General features: G+C 50.1%; 4 protein-coding genes across 4 annotated transcripts; 3 read left to right on the forward strand and 1 right to left on the reverse strand.

The window, feature by feature from the left end:
• On the reverse strand, positions 1–4258 carry rex1bd (required for excision 1-B domain containing). The gene is made up of 5 exons (XM_084459025.1): positions 4174–4258; positions 3655–3737; positions 3110–3314; positions 1130–1218; positions 1–137 (listed from the first exon to the last, which is right to left on the reverse strand). Exons 1-5 carry the CDS (start codon positions 4225–4227, stop codon positions 65–67), a joined length of 504 nt encoding a protein of 167 aa, XP_084315151.1. The 5' UTR covers positions 4228–4258; the 3' UTR covers positions 1–64.
• A 2309-nt stretch (positions 4259–6567) lies between these two features.
• LOC311326365 (protein FAM78B) lies at positions 6568–9091 on the forward strand (the record flags this gene model as incomplete). Its single annotated transcript, XM_084459254.1, has 3 exons — positions 6568–6830; positions 8197–8475; positions 8848–9091. The coding sequence occupies 3 exons, from the start codon at positions 6568–6570 to the stop codon at positions 9089–9091; spliced, it is 786 nt and encodes a 261-aa protein (XP_084315380.1).
• Positions 9092–15623: 6532 nt separating this feature from the next.
• atpaf1 (ATP synthase mitochondrial F1 complex assembly factor 1) lies at positions 15624–19664 on the forward strand (the record flags this gene model as incomplete). Its single annotated transcript, XM_084459233.1, has 9 exons — positions 15624–15844; positions 15946–16054; positions 16270–16323; positions 16518–16580; positions 16859–16909; positions 17026–17073; positions 17542–17637; positions 17965–18072; positions 18956–19664. The coding sequence occupies 9 exons, from the start codon at positions 15624–15626 to the stop codon at positions 19136–19138; spliced, it is 933 nt and encodes a 310-aa protein (XP_084315359.1). The 3' UTR covers positions 19139–19664.
• A 1465-nt stretch (positions 19665–21129) lies between these two features.
• On the forward strand, positions 21130–27616 carry rab3b (RAB3B, member RAS oncogene family; the record flags this gene model as incomplete). Its single annotated transcript, XM_084459010.1, has 4 exons — positions 21130–21354; positions 25617–25735; positions 26001–26125; positions 27432–27616. The coding sequence occupies 4 exons, from the start codon at positions 21130–21132 to the stop codon at positions 27614–27616; spliced, it is 654 nt and encodes a 217-aa protein (XP_084315136.1).

The following is a 27616-nucleotide window of genomic DNA, read 5'->3' on the forward strand; positions in this document are numbered from 1 at the left end:
GGAGAGGAGAGGAGAGGAGAGGAGAGGAGAGGAGAGGAGAGGACAGGTGTCTCTGGAGCTCCCATCACTCTGTCTCCTCCGAGTCGTATTTGAAGTCCTGCATGATCTCACTCAGCACCTGCGTGTTCCTGATGATGCTGTGGGGGGGGGGGGGGGTACAGGGCAGGGAACGGACAGCAGACGGGGGGGGGGGGGGGTAAAAGATTCACATCTGACATTTGTCGACACATTAGTATGCAAGAACTGTACAATGATGCGTCACCCTTTTGTGTCAGTGAAGCAGTGGGCGCTAGTGTAAAGTTAGTAGCTTCTGCTGATAATACTGTGATCAGATGGGCTTCTGCAAGCGCTCCTACCCCAGAACACCAACACCAGGGTACTCAGAGTACAAAGGCAATTCTTTAGACAAGAGAGAAGCTGGAGTTCAAGTGGGTAGAATAAAAAATCCACAGGTGCTCGGGAAGGGGGATAAATCTCCGGAAGGGGGATAAATCTTGTCGAAAGAAGTGACTTTCCAGGCACGCATGCAGGACTTTTTGAAGTTTAAAATGAATCACATCTTTTTTTTTTTTAAACACCAACGCGTCGGCTTCCGACAGGCCTTCATCAGGGCGTCGACCTAAAAAACGCATTAGTTCGCCACCCTGATCAACGCCTATTGGAGGACAATATACGTCGGTGGTTTTTAAACATGATTCAGCACCATCCATGAAGGCCAATTTAATATTTAAAAATTCTACATGGGGCGCCCCGGTAGCTCGGGTAAGGCGCGCCCTCATATGAAGGCTAGTCCTTCGCGTGGCGGACCTGGGTTCGATTCCCGGCTCGGGTCCTGTGCCGCATGTCCTCCCCTCTCTCTCTCCCACGTTTCCTGTCTCTCTCAAACTGTCCTGTCCCATTAAAGCTGAAAAGCCCTAAAAAAATATCTTAAAAAAAATAAATAATAATAATAATAATAATATCCTACATGCGTGCCTGGATGTCCACTTCTTTCTATAATCACATCCGCTGTCCGGCCAGGTCAGGGGGGCAGCTGGGCAAGGCTGAGGGCATGTGTGTGTGGCCGTTCAGAGCATCAGTAGTTTAAACCAGACAGAGGAGAGAACGAGGAGAGAAAGAGCATTCTTACTCCTGCTTGATCTCCCGGATCTGCTCCTCGCAGCCCTCGTCCTCCGGCTGATCCCGCGCCCGCTGCTTGGCCAGCTGCAGCCTGGCCGTCTGTGGGGACGACAAGGGCACTAAATCAAATGCACACCTTGTGTTGTTTTTTTGGGTCTGTATTTTTGGTAACGGCGTTTGAGCCAGATCGGTCCGGTTGTGGTCTCACTCCGGGTGGGTATCACACAGGACACGATCACTACCTTAAACACATAACTTAAAGAAGAAATGTGTATTTATTAGGTTATAATGAAACGTGTATTACTACAACAACGCCCCCCGCCCCTCTCCACACACACACGCACACACACACACGCACACACACACACATATGAAAGCCATCCATCACCTAGAGAGCTACAGCAATAACATTTTAGCACCAGCCAGCCAGGCGGGCTAGCAGAAGGGGATGTGTGGCCAGATATCTGACCTGCAGGCATCAACTCCACTTAAACTGACAGACTATGAAAGCTTATCGTTTGAACTATGAAATTCTTCAGCCGGTTGTCTGACATTCTCAGCTTCACATTACTGTGTGAAGAAGAAGAAACAAACACAATAGGCCAATTTTTTAACTCTTTCATAGTAGTGTAATGGAAATGATCGTTTATGATCACTTGAACATTAAAGACGTTTAGGTAGCCTAGTGAGGCTTCAGAGCAGTGAACGAAGGGTTAACCCCAACGCTAGCTCCCATCACCCCGGGCGCCCAGGTCACGCTGTCTGACCCTGTGCTCGACTCAACCGGCGCTAGAAGACAGAAGAGCCATTTCCACAGAGGATTAATACAGTATAAGAAAACAAAAAAAACAACTAGAAACGAACCCTGCCACCTTGTGGCTGAATAGTGCAAGTACATCCAGAATATCAACTTCAGAGGTTGCATACGCTGAGAGAGAGAGAGAGAGAGAGGAGAGAGGAAGAGACCAGCTGACTGAAAGACAGTGTGTGCATCTGGGATTTCCACCTTGGAAACTCTGGGGAACCTCACTACCCTGACCTCAAAAACAAGATGGCTACTCCGCACATCAACAATAAGAAGCTGTAGTAAGACTGTCTATGAGCTCTTCTCTTGTTTGTGTCTCATGAAATCAGTCACACACACAGTACTGTCCAACTGATATCTGTGGACCTACTGCTACGGGGTTCGTATGCGCAAAATACCGCGTAGTGCGTTGTTATAAACTGGTAATGCTAATGCTAACCATGGCTAACGTGGCTGGAGCGTTGTTATAAACTGGTAATGCTAATGCTAACCATGGCTAACGTGGCTGGAGCTTCACTAACACACATCAGGCTAAAGGGATTTTTCCCGCCTTGTTGTTTCTGGAACGCCGTGACCTCAGGAGGGACGTCTTTCCCAGCTGGAAATTCATACTTCCCAGATAACTGGAACGCACAAAGAGATACAGGCAGAGAGAGAGAGAGAGTGGTTGTGCCCACAGACAGACAGACAGATAGAGAGACTGCCCCATAGACAGACAGACAGACAGAGAGAGAGAGAGAGAGAGACGTTGTGTCCAGAGACAGAGAGAGACAGAGAGAGAGAGAGACGTTGTGCCCACAGACAGAGAGAGAGAGAGAGAGAGAGAGAGAGACGCTGTGCCCAGAGACAGAGAGAGAGAGAGAGAGAGACGCTGTGCCCACAGACAGACAGACAGACAGAGAGAGAGAGAGAGAGAGAGAGAGAGAGAGAGAGTCGTTGTGCCCACAGACAGACAGGCGAAGAGAGAGACGTATCTACGGACAGACAGGCAGAGAGACACTACACGCACTGACAGGCAGAGAGAGATATTGTGCCCACAGACAGACAGGCAGAGAGAGAGACACTACATCCACACACAAACAAACAGACAGACAGACAGACAGACAGACAGGTGAAGAAAGAGACTCTACACCCACACTCACACAGGCAGAGAGAGAGAGGGAGAAAGAGAGAGACGCCGCCCACCAGTGTCAGCTTGTGTCTCTCCTGTTCCTGCAGCTTGTCGATGTGTTCCGACAGGTCCGGTCGGTCGTGGTCCTGGTTCAGGTTCTCCTTGATCTGCAGAACCTCCCGGGACATCCCGCTGAACGCCTGCGTGATCTCGTGCACCAGCTGGCGGTAGTGATCGAAGTCATAGTGAGGCCCCGTCCGTAGATACGCCTCGTGGCCTCTGAGGGTAAACAACAACAACAACATGTTGGAAACAAGTGTCTAAGTATGCTTTTATCATGCTATCCTCTGGGATGTACTGTTTCTTTGTACTTTTACCCAATAAATCAATCAATCAATCAATCAATCAATCAACAACAACAACAACAACTCAATGTTAAGGCTGAACACGCATCTCACCAGATGTTGCTTGTAAAAGTCATGTTGTTCTTTCACCATAGGACAACAACAACAGTGCATAGTAAACACAGAGAGGGGTCCAAGTAAACAAGGAGGTGATAATGTTGCTAAACAGTTGAGAGATAAACGTTACAGTACCAGTTGATTTGGGCTCAACTTACTCCTCGAAGAGTCTGTAAGCCTCCACGCGTTCACCCTGCAAGGCGTAAAATCTCTGGACCAACGCTTTGAAATCTGTTGGGACCTGGAGAGTACGGAAGAGCATTAGGGACAACAGCAGAGGTTTTTTTTTTTTTTTTTTAACTTCTGTTTAAAAAAGTCAGAAATTCTGACATTTTTCTCAGAAGTTATTTCTGACTTTTTTTCTCAGAAATTCAGACTTTTTTTCTCAGAAATTCTGACTTTAATCTCAGAAATTCTGACTTTAATCTCAGAAATTCTGACTTTAATCTCAGAATCTTAAAAAAGTAATAAACTCAGTTATTGACCCTAATGCTCTTCCGTAGGAGAGAGACGGACAGACTGAATACTGAATGTTATATTCGTATATAATGTCTATGACTGGCAGCCACTGTAACACAAGCTATCTGTCACTTAGCTGGCTAGCCAGTATGAGCAGCTAATCGTTATGCCTCAAAAATATAGTCTGTCTATTTATGTTATGATAAATATTATCTTACCATGGCCATTTCTCCGCAAATACCTGCTTTGTTTGGACCTCGCAGCTCTGGCATCCTTCCCAAGGCTAGCAGGAGCAGCAGTAGCTTGTCATCATGATTCAGACGCACTCTCACCCGGAAGCACAAGCAGCCGGTAGATTGTTTTACCAAAATAAAAGTCCTTCGTGCACCACACTATCAGACATATTTCTGTATATTGTAATTATTTTTGACATAGTGAGAGTCTTTCAAGAACCGCTGACCAATTTATATATTATGATTATGATTATGATTATTATTATCGTTATTAGTGAGGAGCAGGAGACAGGAGACAGAGAGGAGCAGGAGACAGGGAGGAGCAGGAGACAGGGAGGAGCAGGAGACAAAGGAGCAGGAGACAGAGAGGAGCAGGAGACAGGGAGAGCAGGAGACAGGGAGGAGCAGGAGACAGGGAGGAGCAGGAGACAGGGAGAGCAGGAGACAGGGAGGAGCAGGAGACAGGGAGGAGCAGGAGACAGGGAGAGCAGGAGACAGGGAGGAGCAGGAGACAGGGAGGAGCAGGAGACAGGGAGGAGCAGGAGACAGAGAGGAGCAGGAGACAGGGAGGAGCAGGAGACAGGGAGGAGCAGGAGACAGAGAGGAGCAGGAGACAGGGAGGAGCAGGAGACAGGGAGGAGCAGGAGACAGAGAGAAAAACATGTCTGTAGATGCGCTTGCTGCATGTCGAACGCAGGGACAGAAAGACGCTAGCCAATCACCGTTGAACTGAAACACAGAACCGGCTTTATGACCCTCCCCTCTATCCGTATTTGCAGAAAAGGCGTGTCTGTCTGCAGGCAGGCCTATTCAATGAGTAAGGCGTCAATGGTCATTAGGCTACTTGTGGATGGATGATGGACACCGGTCACTCTCCAGGGTGTTGAAGTCCGGCGCTGTCCGTTTCCACGGTGCTGAATCGAGTTTATTTCTCAGGCAGCTCATATGATTCGTTCCTCATAAACTGTCTGAAACTGATCTAGGATCTGGGCCGGTCTATTCATATCTGCACTGGTCCAGACCTCCCTGCTCACATGCGTGTTACCAGGGAGACCCGCACTGTCCGGCTGCCATGGACAGAAACGTTACCGTCGCTCCAGATTGGGGCAATTAACGGACCTCCGGTACTCCCACGCGCTCAGCCTCCCCCGCCGGTGATTGGCTCAGCCAGCATCTCGAGCACCGGGGAAACGGAGCATCAGCGGAGAGAGAGGAGGATGCCTGGCCGTGGGATACAGGGAGGAGGAGAGAAAAAAGCATCCTTTTCCGGCCGTGGGATACAGCAGGGAGGAGGAGAGAAAAAGCATCCTTTTCCGGCTGCAACAGACTGTCTTCTCTTAAACTGGAAAACTATGCAGTGATGGTTTTCCACATGGAATTGCAGACACGCCCCACTGAGCAAAGACACGTCTAAAAGACGTCTTTTAGACGTCTTTTTTGTATTTTTCGGACGTCCAAAGACATCCAATTAGGAGCCAGAATGAATGTTTTTTTTAACGTTCAGATATTGAACCCGTTCTGCACGTCCACAGTCGTCTTAGAGGGGTCCAAGCCAGACGTGTTATTGAGGGGTCCAGCAGACGAACACACGGGGTTCAGGACCGACGGACGTTATTAAGACTTGATCTGAACGTTTCCCTGACGTTGCGTGTTTGCTGGGGCGGGTGTGTTCCGATGCGGGGCTCTTTGTAGGCTTGTCTAAATTCTCTCCCTCTCTGTTCAATGTGCATCGTAAGACATTTGGCATCCGCCCTTAACTGCAAAAAAATATATATATAAAAAATAAGAACCAAATGCCGCCTTATCGCTCCATCCGTTGCGATCAAGTGTCTCTCTCGCGGTGAAGGAAGGATGACCGGCGACGGACCGGTTTGTGGTTCCGTGAGAGCGCGCTTCAGGTCAGTACCGCATCGCCCGGCGCGGGAGCAGGAGCGGCGGCGCGTCGCCCGTGACTCCACCGCTCTCTCCCGCGCCACCCGGTAAGTGACATGACAGCATCACGGGGGAGAAAGAAGCGGATCAAAGGGCCCAAACGGACACGTGGAATCGACCGGACGCGCGGTCAGCGGCGGGGAGGTTGGAGACGAGGGAACCGCGGGTTGCGCAAAAGGGCAGTGGCGCGCAGACGCGGCGAGGCTGCCCGTTATCTGACCGGCGTAACGGAAACGCAAATATCCCCCATTTCCCGATAATATCTTACTAATCACTTGCAGCCCACGGTATTTCAGGAGCTGACCAGTTTATAAACAGACCAAAGACACTGATTCAAGCGTGGGATTTCACACTATCTCGATACATGGAACCGACGTGATTGACAGGCTGCTGTTCACAGTCTGACACTTAAAGTAGAACCACCGCTGCCCCATAAGCCCCGGCGCCATGGGCTGTCTCCAGAGCATCACCTGCAAGTCGCGCGTCAAACGCGAGAACATCGTGGTCTACGACATGTCCGCCACCATCGACCACTGCCCGACGGTCATCGAGGAGACCTCGCCTATAGTGCTGCGCTACAAGACGCCCTACTTCAAAGCGTCGGCGCGCGTGGTGATGCCGCCGATCCCGCGCCACGAGACCTGGGTGGTGGGCTGGATCCAGGCCTGCACGCGCATGGAGTTCTACAACACGTACGGCGACGTCGGAATGTGAGTCTCCACCTATCAGAGGGCAGCTGAGCCGGACCGAGCCGACTGATGACCGTTTCCTCCTCTGATCTGATGTTGTCATATCCTGGGAGCTGGAGACAGATCAGTGTGTGTGTGTGCGTGTGTGTGTGTGTGTGTGTGTGTGTGTGTGTGTGTGTGTGTGTGTGTGTAAGACCATTAAGGGCGGCATCAGAGCTGCTGGAAAACCACTGCTTTCACAGGAGGGAGGAAGACGAGGAGGGGTGGAGAGAGAGAGAGAGAGAGAGAGGAAGAGAGAGACCGGTGAAGAGGTGGAGAAAGACAGGAGGTTAAAGAGGGATGTATTGATACTGATACACTCCTGGGAGTGGTTTGTAGGTGGAGGCATATATGAGAGGGATAAGAGATACTGTCTGGTGGGTCTGGAGGGGAAGACAAACACAGCTCAGACAGAGGTGGGGGTGAGGGGAGGGCGGAGGGAAGGAGGGAGGGAGGGAGGAAGGAGAGAGGGGAGGGAGAGAGAGGGGAGACGCCATGCGGGTCATGACAGTAGACAGACACAGAGATGCTATCCACTGGCACACTGAACCACATCTATCACACCCAGTCTGCCTGATCCTGCCTGTCTGAGGAAACGAGTGTCGTTCCTGACTGCTAATTATCAAGCTTGTTCTCTCTCTCTCTCTCTCTCTCTCTCTCTGCCCCCCCCCTCTCTATCTCTCTCTCTCTTTCTCTGCCCCCCCTCTCTATCTCTATCTCTCTCTGTCTCTCTCTCTCTGTCTCTCTCTCTCTCTATCTCTCTCTGTCTCTCTCTCTCTCTCTCTCTCTCCCTCTCTCTCTCTCTCTGCCCCCCCCCCCCCCCCCCTCTCTCTATGTCTCTGCCAGCCAGCTAACACTCTATGAGGACTAGGCCATCAGAGGAATCAAAGCCACTCTTGTGAATGTAAATGGTGAATGAACTGCACTTATATAGCGCTTTTATCCAAAGCACATTACAATGGCCTCTCGTTCACCCATTCACACACATTCACACAAAACAGTGGCGGCAGCTGCCATGCAAGGTGCTAGCTTGCTCATTGGGAGCTATTTGGGGTTCAGTGTCTCGCCGAAAGACACTTCGACATGTGGACAGGAGGAGCCGGGATTCGAACCGATGACCCTGCGATCATACAGTACGACCCGCTCTACTTCCTGTACATACTGCAAAATACGACCGGATGTAGTAGGACATCCTGGTATTTTTGCCATACCGCATGTGGCATACTATGTATTGGGACATACTACATCCTGTTTTGGCATACTATATAGTAGGGTAGTATGCGATTCGGAACGCAGCCCTCGTCTCACCAATCACAAATTAGTCTTCACCCTTCGCCGCCCCCTGCAGGTCGAGTTGGGAGCTACCGGAGCTCCGGGAGTGTCTGGTCAGAGCCATCAGCGACTCGGACGGCGTGAGCTACCCGTGGTACGGGAACACCATGGAGACGGTGACCCTCGCCGGACCCACCGCCAAACCCTCGCGCTTCACCGTCAGCATGAATGACAACTTCTACCCCAGCGTCACCTGGGCGGTGCCCGTCAGCGACAGCAACCTGCCGCTCCTCACCTCCATCCACAGGGACCAGAGCTTCACGACATGGCTGGTGGCTCTGAACACCCACTCCAGGTACACTACAGGTCCACACTAGCACCTCCTCCAGGTACACTACACCCCTCCACACTAGCACCTCCTCCACACACCTCCACACTAGCACCTCCTGCACACCCCTCCACACTAGCACCCACTCCAGGTACACTACACACCTCCACACTAGCACCTCCTCCAGGTACACCAAAAAGGTTTGTTTGGGTAGAAGAAGAAGGTAGGAGAAGGTAGGAGAATAATAATCCTTACAATTTCAATAGGGCCTTACACCACCAGTGCTCGGGCCGGAATAAAAAAAATTGGGCTGCCATCTTTAAATGCCGTGTCCAGTTCTTTCCAACGCATCCATGGTCTGTCTGTGTCCCCCCCTCCCTCCCCTCCCCCTGGCTCCAGGGAGAAGATTCTGCTGCAGACGGTGAAGTGGCGGATGAGGGTGGACATCGTGGTGGACCCTTCCCAGTCGCTGGGCTCCCGAGCCAGGCTGGCGGGCCGGTCTCACCAGGACCAGCCGCGGGTCCTGACCCGCATGGAGCCCATACCGCCCAACGCCCTGGGCCGGCCCAACGCCAACGACGCGCAGGTCCTGATGTGGCGGCCGCGCCGAGGACCGCCCCTGGTGGTCATACCGCCCAAGTAGAGGAGGAGGAGGAGGAGGAGGAGGAGAGGAGGAGGGCTGGTGGCAGATAACAGGCTCTGGAGAGGACTACCCCTTGTGTTAATACCCCCTAAGTAGGGCATTGAGGAGAGGAGGAGGAGGAGTGTCCCTGGTGATAATAGACCCTAGGAGAGGAAGAGGAGACAGGAGGGTGAGGAGAAGGTGGATATGGAGGAGTGAGGAGAGGAAGAGGAGGAAACAGGAGGAGGAGGGGATTCTGGGAAACGAGGAGGAGGAGGAGGAGTCAGGGAGGGTCAGCGAGATGGAAAGATAGACAGCAGGAAAGAAAGAAAGAAAGAAAGAAAGAAAGAAAGAAAGAAAGAAAGAAAGAAAGAAAGAAAGAAAGAAACTTGGGGGACAGACAGTTGCCTTAAATCCCCACCACTGCCTTCACGGGAAGAGAGGGCGTTTCTTTGGGCTCAGTGTCACAGACCACACCCACAGAACCGTGGGCTCACTCAGGCCACGCCCCCAGAGGGACGCCTGCAGCGTGGAGCTAGACATGTTCAGGACACTGACTGTTCTACCCCACCTTGTTCCGGGTCGGTTCTCAGGCCGAGAAGCCGAACCTGCCGTCTTGCGCTGGCCGGTTGATTCACCCGGGCGGCCATCTTGCCTGCTGACCCGAGGCGGCCATCTTGTGCTGTAATCAGAGATGCAGGGACTACAGCGTCTCACAAACACTGTATGGGTGTGTGGATCCAGAGAACGCAGAACTGTGTGTCTGAGTTGGTGTTATGTACAGGTGTGACTGTTATTAATCTGTAAAAACACACAATGAGCCTTTCTGTTCAGAACGCGGTACTGAATGTATGTATTTCAGACGGAGATGTAGAGGTGGTGTTGGGAGTCAGGAGGGAGGGTGACTCTGCGGACATCAGCCAATCAAATCCAGCCATATATAGAGGGACTGAGCAGGAGGACCAATGACGGTGCTGGGATGGTAAAGGTGGAACTGTGAATGTAACCATGTGGTATCTCCCCATGCTGCTCATCACTGAGGTGTACACCATACCAGCCTTTTACACACACACACACACACGCACACACACACACACACACACACACACACACACACACACATACACACGGCAGCCTGAAGCAAACTGAAATCATTGGAAAAAACTTCATATAGTGTTTGGACTAAGGTCTGGGTGGACCAGCTGACCCAGGACTGGGGTGGTGGTACAGCTGGTTCATCAGAACCAGGTGTGGGGTGGTGCTGGTACAGCTGGTCCATCAGAACCAGGTGTGGGGTGGTGGTGGTACAGCTGGTCCATCAGAACCAGGTGTGGGGTGGTGGTGGTACAGCTGGTTCATCAGAACCAGGTCTGGGGGGGTGCTGGTACAGCTGGTCCAGCAGACTGGACACATTGATGGACAGCTGCAGGCTGACTCCACCAGGTTTGCATGCAAGCAGTGTTTTTAATCCAATACAACAAATCAAATAAACCATATCTGGTTTCTATGGATATCTCTGAATATTTGTTGCTCTGACATGATCTATACAGTAGAACCATGCTCTATACAGTAGAACCATGCTCTATATACAGTAGAACCTCGGAGAACCCAACACATGAGGAATGAGGGTTGTCCGGAACTCTGGAATGTTCCTAACTCACAAAGTGACGTTAAAGTATAAACTAAACTAGGGCTGCGAGCAGCAGTGAGCGGGCCCTCGCACCCCACGCGTGTCGGGGCGCGGCGCCGTTAAAGGGTTTATTTCCAGTACTGAGAGAAACTCAGTACTAAAAGTGAACTATTATCAAAACCCGAGAGGCTATGTGGATTCTGTCCCTCCCGTTACACTAAGTTTACAGAATACACTCGATCTGAGACGGTTGAGGTTTCAGCGAGCGGGGGCAGGGTTATGCACACAGCTCAGGTCCCTGGACTGGAGGTAGTTGGTCCACCCAGGGGTGCTGGCGGGAATTACACCAACGGTACAGCTCGGTAAATCCTCTTAATAAACAATATTTTCTATGTGAATCGGCACAGGTCCATGTCTTCAATTGATGATTATTGATGCACAGTGTAATGTATGATGGATGTACTCTTTTAGTGTTATTCATTTGTTGTTTTGCAACCATAGTATTTTTAGGACATTTTAATGTGTCTATAATGTCTATATGGTTGCTTGTTTTACAACGTTAATGTTATTTGACTTTCCCTGTCTTAAAAATAAAGAATTCATTCATTCATTCACTGCGACGGCAAGCCCGCCCGGACATCCTGGACGGACACCTTCGACCTGAGCCCTTCCAAAGTCACATTGCCTGCAACTAAACCGTGCCGGTGTGGAGGGTTATACTCACAGTCATGGCTATTGGCTAACCTGAGAAACTGCAAATTAATTAGAAAATTGGTGCAGTTATCCAACTAAATCCCACTGTCAGGTAGCGCGTAATGCTCCATCATCTCAGTGACCCCCGCGGAGTGGCCACGCCCACGCATCCAGACTTTACGCACAGACGATTACGCACCTGTTGTAGATTAACGTAGTGCGCGCGCAGTGAAACTCCTTTAGGATTACTTTAGGAAGGTATTCAACGTAGATTTTAATTCTACCGAGCTTTTTAATTCTATCAACGCGTGTGTGCATGCAGTTTTTTTAAATCTAGTAACTCAGTCGTTTGTCTCTTCTGTCCAATCCGGTAGGCTTTGAACAGGGCGCTATCTTTTCTGATTGAACTGAAGCTTGTATTTAACTCGTCAATCGGATCGCTGCCCTGTTTTGACGTGCGTCTCCCTTCCGTCTATTCCCTGCTTCCATACCTGCCTGAAGAGAAATGTAATCAGTGATCAATCAGACGGACCAAGACGGACAAATAATCCTGCAAAGTGGGATATTGCAGTGAGACTAATCAGAAAGCTCTATCCATTGTCTGTTCCAGTCATGTGACTCACCTCACTGCCTGGGCCAATCACCGACCTGGAAGAGGGCCACTCAAATAGGAGAGTGATCTGGAGGGATCCATCCAGAAGAAATCCGTGGCCCTTGGGCAGCGGATCCCGAGACCACACCCTGGACGCAGAGGAGAGAGAGAGAGGGGATCTAGAGATAACAGTTCGCAGACGAGAGAGACCCATACAGTTCAAGTTGTGGAGAGAGATACCTCGAATCCAGCGGTGGATTGACTGGGTTTTAGAAGTGAAACACAGAGGCCAGAGAAGAGCGCAGCTGTCATGGTCTTCAAGGAGCACATTGAGATGGAGGTGTTCGTCTCTGTGGCCTCGTCCCCATTGGTCCAATTTCAGGAGTCTCAGTTAGACGAACCAGTCCCTGAACAACAGGTAACGAACAGCATTCGAACTTGCGTTGTGTTAGTTGCATGGAGAGGTGACATTTTTAAGTTTGTCCTTCGTGTGGGCAGGGTTTGTGTGGCCCATAGTGGGTCAAAAGAACATTATTTCATTTCAGTTAGTGTGTGTGTGTGTGTGTGTGTGTGTGTGTGTGTGTGTGTGTGTGTGTGTGTGTGCTCAACCACAGAGCCCTCTTGAACACCCTCTGGTCCCTCTGACGGAGGAGGAGTCGGAGGCGGAGCCTGTCCATCAGCCGCGGAAGCAGCCGACAACGACCGCTGAAGCTCCTCCCCCTCCCCTAACGAAGAGAGCCGTGCCCAGACCCCCTGTGGTGATGACGACGACGGAGGTCATAGAGATGGAGATGTTTCCGCCTCCGGATGACACCTCGGTCTCCACGTCCTCCGTAAGAACCTCATCCTCGCTCATCGGCGTCCGTCTTCCAGAACGCGCGCAAGTGTTCACTCTCCCCTCACGAAGAATAAAATGTTGTTCTATTTCTTTGCGGTCACGGGTGAGAGTGGGAACGTTGGTGGAGCGTTGTTTTAACGGCGTTGGTGGAGCGTTGTTTTAACATTCTCTGGTGCGGCCGAGAGTCTGGGCAGGACAGTGAACCGTTACCTTGTCTTAAAGCAGAAACCATATCACCTGGCATGTCGTTGTCTCCCTCTCTCTATCCAGACCCCCGAACCGGCCCTGCCAGTGGCCCCCCGGGGTAGAGATGTGCCAGTGGCCCCCCAGGGTAGGGACGTGCCAGTCCCCCCCCGGGGTAAAGACGTGCCAGTGCCCCCCCGGATTAGAGACTCCGGGCTGGTGTGGAGGAGGCCGACGGCCGAGCGGGGGGGTCTGGTGGTGAAGGACGTGGTCTGCCTGCCCAGCGGTCACCTCCGGGGCCAGGGGGCCGGCGTGCTCCTGGGGAGGGAGCAGGGCCTCACCGCCAGGCTGACCATCAGCCCCTCCTGGGGGGCCCAGGAGATGGAGAGTCGGCTGGCCTGTGTGTTCAGTGGACGGCTCCACAGACGACCAGGTCAGAGGTTCACCATCACGTACCTCAAGGTAGGTATAGATACAGGCCACCGCAAGACTGGGAAAGGTAGCTTGAGCGTTCACTGTCACTCTGTTAGTGTGCGTGTGCGTGTGTGTGTGTGTGTGTGTGTGTGTGTGTGTGAATGCGTGTAAATTAATGACTGCTTATTTTCCATGCTCCCAGACCCCTCCGGGCCCTCTCATATCTCGTGTGTGTGTGTGCGCGTGTGTGTGTGGGTGTATGCGCGTGTGTGTGTGTGTGTGTGTGTGTGTGTGTGCACGTGTGTGTGTGTGTGTGTTTGTGTGTGTGTGTGTGCGCATGTGCGTGTGTGTGTCCCAGTGTGTCCAGGGCTCGCGGGTCGTGTTCATCCCTGACCCTCCCCCTCACCCCGGCTGGACCGGTGAGCAGGTTCTGAAGATCTCCGGACACGGACCCCTCTTCATCCTCGGTCCCCCCGACCCCCAGCAGGTGTCCACTTAACAGTAGCACCAGCGCTCGCGAGAAATAACCCTCACCACTCCCGCTGAGAGAGACCGGCCGTGGAAATGTCTCCAAGACACTCGGGTAGCCGTGGGTGGGCTCTGCTATGTGGACGGTTGATAGCGTGAAGGTAACGTCGTTTGTTTTGGTCGTTGTCGGTCGAGTAAACATTGCAAATTTCATTCATTTTGCACGGAATCTCTTAAATCTCAATTTTTCGGAGATTTTGGGCATAAAGTGGTTAATATATCTGAAAATGCTGGAGGGATATCATCAGGCACTGTATTTTGAAGAGGGACCCCGAAGCTACAAGAGCCAACAGAGAAAAAAACAAACCCGATAAAACCAGGTTCATCAAAATATAGCAGCTTGACTCCCAGACAACAAAACACCACAACAAAAAAGACATCCAGAGACAAGTGATCTAATACTGAATCCATGCTTAAGAGAATCCCTAAACCCTAACCTAACCCCCCCTTTCAACAGAGAACCAGACCATCCTCTCCTTCGAGGAGCTCCTCGCCTTCCTCATCTTCCTCCTCCGGGCTTCTTCCGCGACCTCCTTCTCTGGTTCTTCAGCCTCGAGACGGACGTGCGTAGTGTGTGTCTTCTTCCTCACGCCTCCAGCTGTGCCGTGAAGATTTTTTTCTGCCCCTGGGGGATGGTCAGCCCTCCTGCCCCCAGGGGACCAGCCGACCAGGCCTGGACCCGAGGCCCTGGGGTTTGGAGACATTCACACAGACTATAGACACAACTTCAACCAATGATCAAGCCTTCTCATGAGAAAGGAGGCGAAACCAATGATTTATGAACATTCATGGGATTAACAGTTTGTTTGTTACAAATTGACTTTATAATTTGGTGCCCTTGAAAATATATAATTGAAGTTATTTTTAAAAAGTCACCTCAAGGGTACTTTTTCAATGTCATATTTTAATGAATAGTGTACTTTTCAATGTGTATGTATTCAATAAATCCTTTAACTGTAACCCTCTTCCATTGCTTTTTTCTGCGTGGCTGTAAGCCAGCGCACCATACTGTACAGTAGATAGCATTTGTCTGGTTGTCCCTCCCTCCCTCCCTCCCTCCCTCCCTCCCTCCCTCCCTCCCTCCCTCCCTCCCTCCCTCCCTCCCTCCCTCCCTCCATCCCGTTGTTGACCTGCATTTCTATGTTGCCACCACAAGAGGCAGTGGTCTCAGCACACCAAAATAAATACACTGTGACATCATGCACTTTCAAGTTCCTCGGTAGTGTAGTGGATAAAATGTCTGATTCCCATGTGGAAGGTTAGGGGTTCAAGCCCCAGTCCGCCACCACCCTGGACTCTTTTAGAGCACAGCTTAAAACTCACCTCTTTGTCACAGACGATCTATAATTTATGTCCTTGTCTTGTGTCTTAAATGTAGTTTCATTTTGTGTCTCTGCAGTCCTTTGTTTTTGTTTGTCTCTTTTTGTACCCGGGCTGCGCCCCGGGCTGATGTAACAGTTGGTTGGGGGGCGCATTATAAATAAAAATAACATAACATAACATCGACGTATTGGGCACCCCTGCTGGTGAAAACGCACTCAAACTCAACGGAGGTATACCTATACCCATAGACATAATTATGTCTATGCCTACATCTCCATGAGGCAGGCTACTCGCGTCAAAGGATGTGCTCGGAACCTTTAACGCGTTTCTTTTTCTACCCGGAACATTATAAATGTGCGACAAGAGCGATGGAAAGATGTCTGCGGCCTTGGTCCAGATGTCATGGTGGTACCGTGGGAGGTTAGCGATCAGGGCAACGGGGATCAGGCCGTTCATCCCAGGCCTGGTTCCGTCCCAGTTTAGAGTATTCTCAGTTAAGAAAGAACCAGAACCAGATCTGGAGGAGAATCCATATTACAATAAATATCAGGAAAAGATCCGGAAGCTGCGTAGGTGAGCAAAGAAAATCAAATCATCAAATATAGGCTCCATGTTAATAGCATACTGTCATTTGGTGTGATTTATAATGGTGACATTTGCCTTTTCATTTTCAGTGCGAAACCGCAGGAGTTTTACGCACGACTAGAAAAACGAGATGAAGTCGGAAGGGAACCGCTGGGACACTCCAGACAGGCAGAGTTCATTAAGGTCATGGAGCAGCAGGTAGAGAGTTATTTGGATGTTGTTTATTAAGGCTAGACTTCAGTCTGCACTTTGAGCAGTGCATCACTTTCACAACCTACATCTCCAGCAGTGATTGTCTGGGGCAGCAGTGTTGGCGTGCCCCCCTGTGATTGCAAACATGTATTTTGAGAGCCTTCTTGCTATAGTATGACTTTGAAGTGAAATGAGCCTTGGCATGATTATTTTATTTGCAGTTTGAAAATCGTGACAAGCAAGAAACTGGCTCTGGTGGATTCACTAAAGACAAGGTAAAGTTTCACCTTCTACCACATCAACTTTCCAAAGTGGTCCAACCAAGCCATCAATCTTAGCTCCGTGAACAAGCCAGTACAGGGATGGTACTAGCAGTAGGTGCTTGATTGATCACTGGAGGGGGAATTGCACACAGCGCACCAACTGAATTTACTTCAAGACGTTATGGTTCCCATGTGTTTGTTTTCAGACCCTCGGATCCATCCTCAATCTGGATCTGATCCAGGAGAAATCAGGAAAAGAGATTGGCGAGGTGAGTGTAGTTGTAATTATTTCTAATCTTTTAGAGCACATCACAGAGCCGACAGCAGCTTTTCACTGTGTATTGTATATTGTACCTTATACTGTACCTTATACTGTACCTTATAATATACCTTATAATATACCTTATACATGAGACACTAAAACCTCAATCTCAAAATCTGAATCTAAGTGTGCATCGTGTTTACAGCAGATTTGAGATGAAAGAGTTGCATTATTTTCTGTGACATATGACACAAGTGGGTCAAAGCACTGTCTCGTTGTCCTCAGCTCTGGATGACGTTCCATGCCACCCAGGACACGGTTAGCGCTGTCATTCCTGTAAGTATGATCAGTGAAAAGCGCCCCGAGAATGATTTTGATATCAAAGCTGTGTATGCCAATGAATTTAACCAAACAACAATTCAGATCAAAAATGTGTCTTTACGTGACTTTAGGGACCGATTTTTGAGGTGATGTTGAACAGAGCCAAGTCGTGCCCCATGGTAAGCTTCGATCTTCAGTATGAAAATCCCTTTTTATTTGCTTGCCAAGGACATTCATTTATATCAGAAATGGCCATTGGGTGGCGCTGTTGTACCACGATGCCTCCTTACCCAGAGCTAATGATGACTGTCAGAATAAGTCTATAGATATGACAGAACCCCACCTTTTAGTTTCTAGCAGTGAAATAATGTTTTCCTCCCGAGGTTAGCTGAGGTTCGTAGTGAATTCTGTAGCTAAATATTTTCATCAGTTTTCACGACATATTTGTAAGCAACAACCTTATAAAATGAATCATTAAACGGATCCCCGGATAGCAAGCAGATCTGGGCCATATACAGGCCAGATCTGGCCCTTGTGGCTTAGTTCCGGCCCATATATGGCCCAGAATCATTACACATCCACTTGCTATCTGGATGAAGGGGATTGTTGTTCAGATGAAGTGTGTAACTAAGATCCCCTCTTGCCAGTTCCTGTACGCTCTGCCCCAGCAGGAAGGCTACGAGTTCTTCATGGGTCAGTGGGCTGGACAGCAGCTCCACTTCACCTCACTCATCAACATCCAGGTAGTCCTTATATTCAATCAATCAATCAATCAATCAAAGCTTTATTTGTATGGCGCATTTCATACCCAGAGGCAACACAATGCGCTTCACAGAGAACAAGGGAGGAGGGCAGACGTCCCACCCCTACATATTCCAGAGGGAAGCAAAAAAACAGTAATCACCCGGGGGTCAGATAAGTGAGCTGTAAAAAATTCTTCCCTGACCCCTCCATGTTCCCAGTCGTAATACATCGAGTGTTAATGGGTGTTATTAATGCTGTGGGTGTTAATGTGTCACCTCTGTTGTGATGGTTGGTGTTGAGGGTAACTGTGGGTTCCCCCTCCTCAGACCAGGGGACAAGATGCTCCCAGTCAGCTGATCCTCTATCACTACTCCGACCTTCAGGAAGACAAGGGTGTGGTGCTCATGACCGCTGAGATGGACCCCAAGTTCATGGTAAGTCAGTTCTGTCTTTCTCTCTCTTCCATTCTGTCTTTCTCTACATCTGCTCTCATGCTGGGGTAGTTAGTGGATGGTTGTGTGATAGGCTAGCTGGGGTAGTTAGTGAGGCTAGCTGGGGTAGTTAGTGGATGGTTGTGTGTGATAGGCTAGCTGGGGTAGTTAGTGGATGGTTGTGTGTGATAGGCTAGCTGGGGTAGTTAGTGGATGGTTGTGTGTGATAGGCTAGCTGGGGTAGTTAGTGGATGGCTGGGGTAGTTAGTGGATGGTTGTGATAGGCTAGCTGGGGTAGTTAGTGGATGGTTGGGGTAGTTAGTGGATGGTTGTGATAGGCTAGCTGGGGTAGTTAGTGGATGGTTGTGTGATAGGCTAGCTGGGGTAGTTAGTGGATGGTTGTGTGATAGGCTAGCTGGGGTAGTTAGTGGATGGTTGTGATAGGCTAGCTGGGGTAGTTAGTGGATGGTTGTGATAGGCTAGCTGGGGTAGTTAGTGGATGGGTGTGTGATAGGCTAGCTGGGGTAGTTAGTGGATGGTTGTGTGATAGGCTAGCTGGGGTAGTTAGTGGATGGGTGTGTGATAGGCTAGCTGGGGTAGTTAGTGGATGGGTGTGTGATAGGCTAGCTGGGGTAGTTAGTGGATGGTTGTGATAGGCTAGCTGGGGTAGTTAGTGGATGGGTGTGTGATAGGCTAGCTGGGGTAGTTAGTGGATGGTTGGGGTAGTTAGTGGATGGTTGTGTGATGCTAGATGAGTGAAGCCGCTCATGTCACTGCTTATTGTTTACTGTGGTGTTTATATTTGTCTTTATTTGTAATAAAAGTTGTCCTGTCTTCTAATTTAATCCAGTAAAAAAAAAAAAAGTGTCCCCCCTCTTTTCTCCAGACTGTACATCAAGCCCAGTGTCTGGCCAATCAGGTCCAACTGTTCTACGGAACCCAGCGACAGGAGACCTTCCGATTGGTGGAGACCTTCAACCACAAGCCGGCAGACTTTAAACACATGATGGTGATCGCTGAGTTGGAGCAGAGCGGCATCGGTCACAGGGTCACGCCGGGTCAAACCTAGAACAGAGGCTGGACTGTGACATTCTACACAGATATACCGTGTTGTACTCAAGATGTACCGCGGCATAAGGAATCGCTCAGGAATGCTGTTACCATCCCCGTGGAAACCACGTGTGTGTTGGGAAGCATGTCATCCCGCGCTCAACGTCATCATACTGTACTTCAGCTAAATGATTTGGCACAAATAATGAATGAATGAACTACAACATGTATTTAGTTTTATTGAGGGTGTGCTTTCTTGTTTTTATGTTCATCATGAACTTTGCCACTGGTCACTCTGAGGACTTGGTGCGGTCAGAACTCTGAACCAGCGGTGGTCTCAGACTGGCTACATCCCATAATTATTCTCTGTAAAATAATTGTACCATATTCAAATTGGCTGGCTGTACAAGGAGATTGTATACATGTTGGTGACTATGGATATGTAATACAGAGTTGATGGAAGGTCATGTGTCATTTGCATTTTGTAACCTAGTTTATTATGAGAGTGAGTCTGATAAGACTTAACCCGTTTCGTGTGACATGTAGACCTGTGTAAAAACGAGATTAAATGTAACGTTCAGTTTGGCGAAATGTTCTAGAATAACTGAATTTATGCACATTTTCATGGTTTGCTGGTGCAGTGTTCTCTGCTCAATCATTGTGATCAAAAGATGTAATTCACCCCTGGAGACTACAGCAATACTGTCAATGTGTTTATAACATAGGCTGTATATATATATTATAATGCATATATACATATTGCATTAATTTGAGAAGGGGATTAGCTGACTGACTCTCATGAGTCATGGATGATAAAAGGATGATTCCGCTGTGGCCCCGGGTATCCAGGCCCCGTCTCTGCAGGAACATCGTCTGGTTACCAAATGGGTTCATTCATAGCGTAGTTGTTATTTTTAGGTGCTTTCTCGGTGGGAGGAGGTAGCAGACACCTCGGTACGCTCCTCCCTGACTGCGGGGTGTCAGTCGGATGCCGTGAGCTGTGCACTGAGAACAGCAATTAATCTCCTTTTCATTTTTAACTCGATTAATTTACGATTAACATTTGTGTTCTATTTGGATAGGCAACTTAATAGTATAGGCTATAATAGCAACGTTTATGACCGGAGAACAGACGGGCGCATATCCAGAAACCTCGTAGCGAGTTCTTCACCAGGTAGACAGTATATATATATATATATATATATATATATTCCATCTGCTAAACCGGCGAAGTGTACAAGACAGGACAGAGGTAAGCGTCACATTTACGTCTTGTATTCCCTTTGTAATAAGCGGTTTACATTGACTATCCATCAATACGCACGGTAACGAGACGCGCCTGTGTTGCGCAATTAAATTATTACACCTGTATCTCCGCATAACCACGGTAATAAACCATTATCATGGTGTTCTTGCGTGGCCGCAGTACCTATTCTGAACAACCAGCCTTGAAAACGCATTTTGATGAAGCACACTTGCAATGTTTGCTATGATAATAAGGGGAAGGGTTGCAAACCTGTTTGCTTTGATCATTTGCATCGACGCAAACCCATTTCATATTGAAAAATAGCTTTGCATCAATTAATTTCACGACCAGCCTACATCGCATCAGTTAAACCCATATCTGTTGACTTAGATATGTGTCAAATGTGTATTCTAGGACTAGACAACGAAAGCAACCAGTTATTCGTGAGTTGAATAGCCTACAGCATATCAGTAGTTTTCCTAATGCTTAGACATGGTTGTACTCTGACTGGGTTTTGCAGTCTATGAACCAACAGTCATTTTGATTAGGAGACGCCCCCCAAACCCATAAATAGCATCAACACATTACAGACATTAGAAACATCTTAATTAATCTGGTTATCTGCCTTTCTACCACATCTCTACCCGGGTTAGGGTACGTTGCCAGAGCCCGGACCAGTATTGCGATGAACACGAGATGAATGTTCATATTCTCTCAAGCCCTCTGACTCATCTCTCCACCACCTCTCTACACCCGGTCCCCAGATGGCGAAAGCTGACCAGCGCTTCGGACAGAGAGACGGCTCCGACCAGAACTTCGACTACATGTTCAAGCTCCTCATCATCGGCAACAGCAGCGTGGGAAAGACCAGCTTCCTGTTCCGCTACGCCGACGACTCCTTCAGCAATTCGTTCGTGAGCACGGTGGGCATCGACTTCAAGGTCAAGACCATCTACAGGAACGACAAGAGGGTCAAGCTGCAGATCTGGGTGAGTGCTGCCCCCCTTCCTCTGTCATGGTCGAGTGTGTGCATCACACCAGGGGGCCATCACACCAGGGGCCCCATCACACCAGGGGGCCATCACACCAGGGGGCCATCACACCAGGGGGCCATCACACCAGGGGGCCCATCACACCAGGGGCCCCATCACACCAGGGGCCCATCACACCTGGGGGCCCATCACACCAGGGGGCCCATCACACCAGGGGGCCCATCACACCAGGGGGCCCATCACACCAGGGGCCCATCACACCAGGGGGCCCATCACACCTGGGGCCCCATCACACCAGGGGGCCCATCACACCAGGGGCCCATCACACCAGGGGGCCCATCACACCAGGGGGCCCATCACACCAGGGGGCCCATCACATGAATCACATGTGATTCATCCACCCTGACTACATGTGATTCATCCACCCTGACTACATGTGATTCATCCACCCTGACTACATGTGATTCATCCACCCTGACTACATGTGATTCATCCACCCTGACTACATGTGATTCAACCACCCTGACTACATGTGATTCATCCACCCTGACTACATGTGATTCATCCACCCTGACTACATGTAAGTTAGGACTGGTCTCACTCTTCCACCATTTACAGTCACAGATGATGTGAATCCTTTATCTATCTATCTATCTATCTATCTATCTATCTATCTATCTATCTATCTATCTATCTATCTATCTATCTATCTATCTATCTATCTATCTATCTATCTATCTATCTATCTATCTATCTATCTATCTCTCTATCTATCTCTCTATCTATCTAATCTATGATGCTTGTTGTTCAACTGTTTTCAGTTGACCCTGGCTTACTTATGCATGTTTGTGTGTGTGTGTGTGTGTGTGTGTGTGTGTGTGTGTGTGTGTGCATGCATGCATGTGTGTGTACAGTACATAAGTGTGAGCGTGTGTGCTTATGCATGTGTGTGTGCTCAGCGAGTGCAGCAGCTGCGTCGTCATGATCACACTGTACTGTATATGGCCATGCAAGCACTGGGAGTGTGTTCTCACCGTACAGTATGAGCCATCATATACAGTATGAGCATGCATTAGAATCATGCACATTCAGGCCTGATCTGAGATCTGTTTGGTCAGACAACCATATTTCACACGCGCGCACACACACACACACACACACACACACACACACACACACACACACATGCATAAACAAGCGCACACACACACATGCATAAACAAGCGCACACACACACATGCATAAACAAGCGCACACACACATGCATAAGCACACACGCTCACACTTATGTACTGTACACACGCATGCATGCACACACACACACACACACACACACACACACACACACACACATGCATAAGTATGCACACACACACTCACACCAATGTACTGTACACACGCATACACATATACACACACACACACACAGATGCATGCAGCTCACACACACTCACACCAATGTACTGTACACACGCATACACACACACACACACACACACAGATGCATGCAGCTCACACACATACAGAAACCGAAGCAAAATTAAACTGATATCCTCCTCTCTTTTGAATCTCAGTAATCTCAGATTCCAAGAGCTTCTTCAGTCGGGGGGGGGGCGGCGGGGGGGGGGCGGGGGGGGGGGGACAGAAGCTTCTGGCGAGCCTCTTCAGCAGTGATGGTTGTCATGGCAGCAGTTCTCCACGCCACACTCCCAAACTGCGATGTCCTCAGGGGCAATTAAAGAGGCCCCCTGGGGCGAGGAGGCAGAGGTGTCAGAGCGCGACCCCCCCGGGAGGACGAGGTAGAGGGGGTAGAGGAGGCAGAGAGCGCCCCCCGGGGGCGAGAAGGTGGAGGAGGCAGAACTGCCAGAGATAATTGCAATTTGTGATATTAGAGACTGGCAATCAGGGCCTATTGATCCTGTCTGAATACATGATGGAGGTATAAATATACACAACACAAACACACGGAGTCACACACACACACACACACACACACACACACACACACACACACACAGACCCGCACTCAAAAACAGCTGTGGAGCTTTTGATGGCTGTTGGAAGCAATAACAATGAGGCTGGTAATAGCCGAGATTATTCCGGATCCCAAATTGCTGATCATTAAGGAAGCTTTGAGGTGACGTTCTAACTGTGGTTTAATGGCGACCAACCTAATGCCTCCTTACATTACAGTCATTCAGCTGACGGCCTGACGCTTTTATCCAAAGAGACTTACAATAATTGCATTCAGCATAAGAAAAGTGAGTGTACTACTACTTCCAGAACTCACAAGTTCATCTCTTTTTAGGATTAGGGGTGGGGTTGGGGTTAGGGGTGGGGTTAGGATTAGGGGTGGGGGTGGGGTTAGGGGTGGGGTTAGGATTAGGGGTGGGGCTGGGGTTAGGGGTGGGGTTAGGATTAGGGGTGGGGTTGGGGTTAGGGTTGGGGGTGGGGTTAGGATTAGGGGTGGGGTTGGGGTTAGGGTTGGGGGTGGGGTTAGGATTAGGGGTGGGGCTGGGGTTAGGGGTGGGGTTAGGGGTGGGGTTAGGGGTGGGGTTAGGATTAGGGGTGGTGGTGGGGTAAGGTTTGGAGGTGGGGTTAGGATTAGGGGTGGGGCTGGGGTTAGGGGTGGGGTTAAGATTAGGGGTGGTGGTGGGGTAAGGTTTGGAGGTGGGGTTAGGATTAGGGGTGGGGTTAGGATTAGGGGTGGGGTTAGGGTTGGGGGTGGGGTTAGGATTAGAGGTGGGGGTGAGGTTAGGGGTGGGGTTAGGATTAGGGGTGGGGGTGGGGCTAGGGGTGGGGTTAGGATTAGGAGTGGGGTTGTGGTTAGGGGTGGGGTTAGGTTTGGAGGTGGGGTTAGGATTAGGGGTGGGGTTGGGGTTAGGATTAGGGGTGGGATTAGGGTTAGGGGTGGGGTTAGGGTTAGGGGTGGGGTTAGGGTTAGGATTAGGGGTGGGATTAGGGTTAGGGGTGGGGTTAGGGTTAGCGGTGGGTCGGATGTAAAATCCTTCGCCTGTTGGTAATTGGGCAAAGACAAAGTGCTTCACCGTCCTGTTCTCTGCCTGGGAGCATTTTCCAAATGAATGAACACAGAAGCAGCTGAACAGCAACACATCATCATCAGTGCTAATATGAATATTGCACTTCTAAATATAGAAATACAGTACAACACCCTCAGCCAGCCTCAGTCTGAGGTAACGGTTACATTAGAATGATGCTAAGCTACCATGGGGAAACCCACAATAAAATGCTGATGGTTGAAAGTCCAGTTGCGGTTTAGATGGCTGGTACAGATAGGAGGGAAACTGATGTGTTGAAATGGAGCCGCAGACGTTCCCGTTTTGAATGTCGGTGTGAAGTCGCGCCGTCAACACATGCCGTCGGGCGAGGTGAGAGAGGTGTGGATCTTGATGATGTGTTTCTCCTGGTACTTTGCAGATCGTTTTGCCAAGGTTCTTCCACACAACCTCCCTTCTCCGTTCTCTACACTGGCTCCCTGTAGCGGCTCGCATCCAGTTTAAAACTCTGGTTCTAGCCTACCAGGGCAGTGAAAGGAACAGCCCCCTCCTACCTCCAGGCCATGGTCAAACCCTACACCCCCTCCCGACCACTACGCTCTGATACCACGGGTGATTGATTGCCCCGTCACTCCGAGGCCCCTGCGGTCGATCGACACGGTCACGGCTCTTCTCTGTCCTGGCCCCGCATGACTGCAATGTGATGTCATTCAACTTCAAGTTCAAGTTCAAAAGCGTTATTGTCATTATACAAATTACAGGATTTCCTTGATCATCCTCTAAAAACAATACTCACTGCCATACCTACACACACACACACACACACACACACACATTGCCAGTAAACACTCTTCCTGTCATCCCACTACCCAGAAGGAGGATGGTTTTGTATAGTTTCTATGAATGTGTTTATGAGGGAACGTATTACTTTGTCAATAATGGTTTTGAATGTCCTAATGTCATATGTTGTATTCTCACATTTCAGTAAGAGCATAACAGGTACAGTACAATGCACCATGTGTTACTGTATTGACAAGGTGATACTGTACTAGTACTGTCCTGTCCTGTACCACTGCTAGCAGAGCTCATATCAGACCTCTTCTCGTAGACATTTCCACATAGCAACATCATTTTCTAAACTACATATATTGTACACACGCTAACACTAACACACTTCACTTTAACACTGTGTGTGTGTGTGTGTGTGTGTGTGTGTGTGTGTGTGTGTGTTCATGTCTCTAGGATACAGCAGGGCAGGAGAGGTACAGGACGATCACCACAGCCTACTACCGAGGAGCCATGGGCTTCATCCTCATGTACGACATCACTAACGAGGAGTCCTTCAACGCCGTGCAGGACTGGTACGGTCTCCGACATGGCTGCCTGGAGACTGAACCAGGACCAGATGGGGGTCGTCCTTTTGTCTTTGGCCTGTCATGTCCTGTCAGATCAGTGGAAGTGAAGGAGGGGGGAGGAAGACCGTGACACCCCCGCTGGATTTAGACTCGTGTTCAGATGATGTTTCATTTTACTCATGCCTCACTTGAACTGCTGTGAGTTCCGTTTCTGCATAGATATGATTATAATCATTTATTTCTGTGTGTGTGTGTGTGTGTGTGTCTCCAGGGCCACTCAGATTAAAACCTACTCCTGGGACAACGCCCAGGTGATCATGGTGGGGAACAAGTGTGACATGGACGAGGAGCGGGTGGTGCCGCCGGAGAAGGGCAGACACCTGGCCGAGCAGCTAGGTGAGCTCGTTAGTGCATAGAGACGGGGGGGGCGGAGCCTGGGAGCTCGTTAGTGCATAGAGACAGGGGGGGCGGAGCCTAGGAGCTCGTTAGTGCATAGAGACAGGGGGGCGGAGCATGGGAGCTCGTTAGGGCATAGAGACAGGGGGGGTGGAGCATGGGAGATCGTTAGTGCATAGAGACGGGGGGGGGCGGAGCCTGGGAGATCGTTAGTGCATAGAGACGGGGGGGCGGAGCATGGGAGCTCGTTAGTGCATAGAGACAGGGGGGGCGGAGCCTTGGAGCTCGTTAGTGCATAGAGATGGGGGGGCGGAGCATGGGAGCTCGTTAGTGCATAGAGACAGGGGGGGCGGAGCCTGGGAGCTCGTTAGTGCATAGAGACAGGGGGGGCGGAGCCTGGGAGCTCGTTAGTGCATAGAGACAGGGGGGCGGAGCCTGGGAGATCGTTAGTGAATAGAGACAGGGGGGGCGGAGCCTGGGAGCTTGTTAGTGCATAGAGACAGGGGGGGCGGAGCCTCCCTCCATCTACCTACGTATGGACAGAGTATGGTGGAGTATGGTGTGTGTAACGTGTAGGTGTGGATTGTTTGCATCTAACAGTGTGTTTCAGAATCAGAATGTTTATTGCCATTGTAGTCTCACAACGGCAGCCTCCTGCCAGAGGGGGGCGGTGTGGAGAGGCCATAGCCCGGGTGGGAGGGGTCGGCCATGATCTTCCTGGCCCGTTTCAGCGCCCTGGAGTCGTGCAGGGCCTGGAGGGAGGGCGGGGCGCAGAGCGGTTTGTGTGTGCGCAGTCTGAGACAACACAGTCTGAGTGTGTGTGTGTGTGTGTGTGTGTGTCACAGGCAGGCAGGCAACAGGCCATAGGTGTACATTGTTCCAGAGCCCGGGGGAAAAGGCTATCCCAGAGCCCGCAGGTCCGAGCTGTATTGTGACATTAATTTATTTAACTTCAAACAACTAAAGATGGCCGAACCAGCCATGTTCTGCTTCCTGTTAGATTGGGACAAGGTTCTCTATCTCATTTGGGACTCATAGCGAGTTGGAATGGCTACAGTACATTGCTGCGAACTGTAGGTAATGGATGTCACACAGTGAGTCACGGTGGTGAGCAAACCTCAAGTCGTCTTGCGTGTGATAACCTCTCGGCTAGACAGGTCTCGGCTGTGAGGACTCGACCCCTGGGGCTGGATGATGTAACGATAACGCATGTAGGATGAAGTGTGTGTTTGCACTGCAAACCCTGTGTGTTCCTGTGTGTAACATTGTGTGTTCCTGTGTGTGTTCCCCTGCGTGCGGGCGGCAGGGTTCGAGTACTTCGAGGCCAGCGCCAAGGAGAACATTAACGTGCGGCAGGTGTTCGAGCGGCTGGTCGACATCATCTGCGTGAAGATGTCCGAGCGCGTGGACGTGGAAACACCCATGGCCTCCGGCACCAAGACCACCAGACTCACCGACAAGCCCCCCCAGCTACCTCAGAAGTGCTGCTGA

This window comes from Borostomias antarcticus (genome assembly GCF_949987555.1).
Source record: "Borostomias antarcticus genome assembly, chromosome: 26".
NCBI lineage: Eukaryota > Metazoa > Chordata > Actinopteri > Stomiiformes > Stomiidae > Borostomias > Borostomias antarcticus.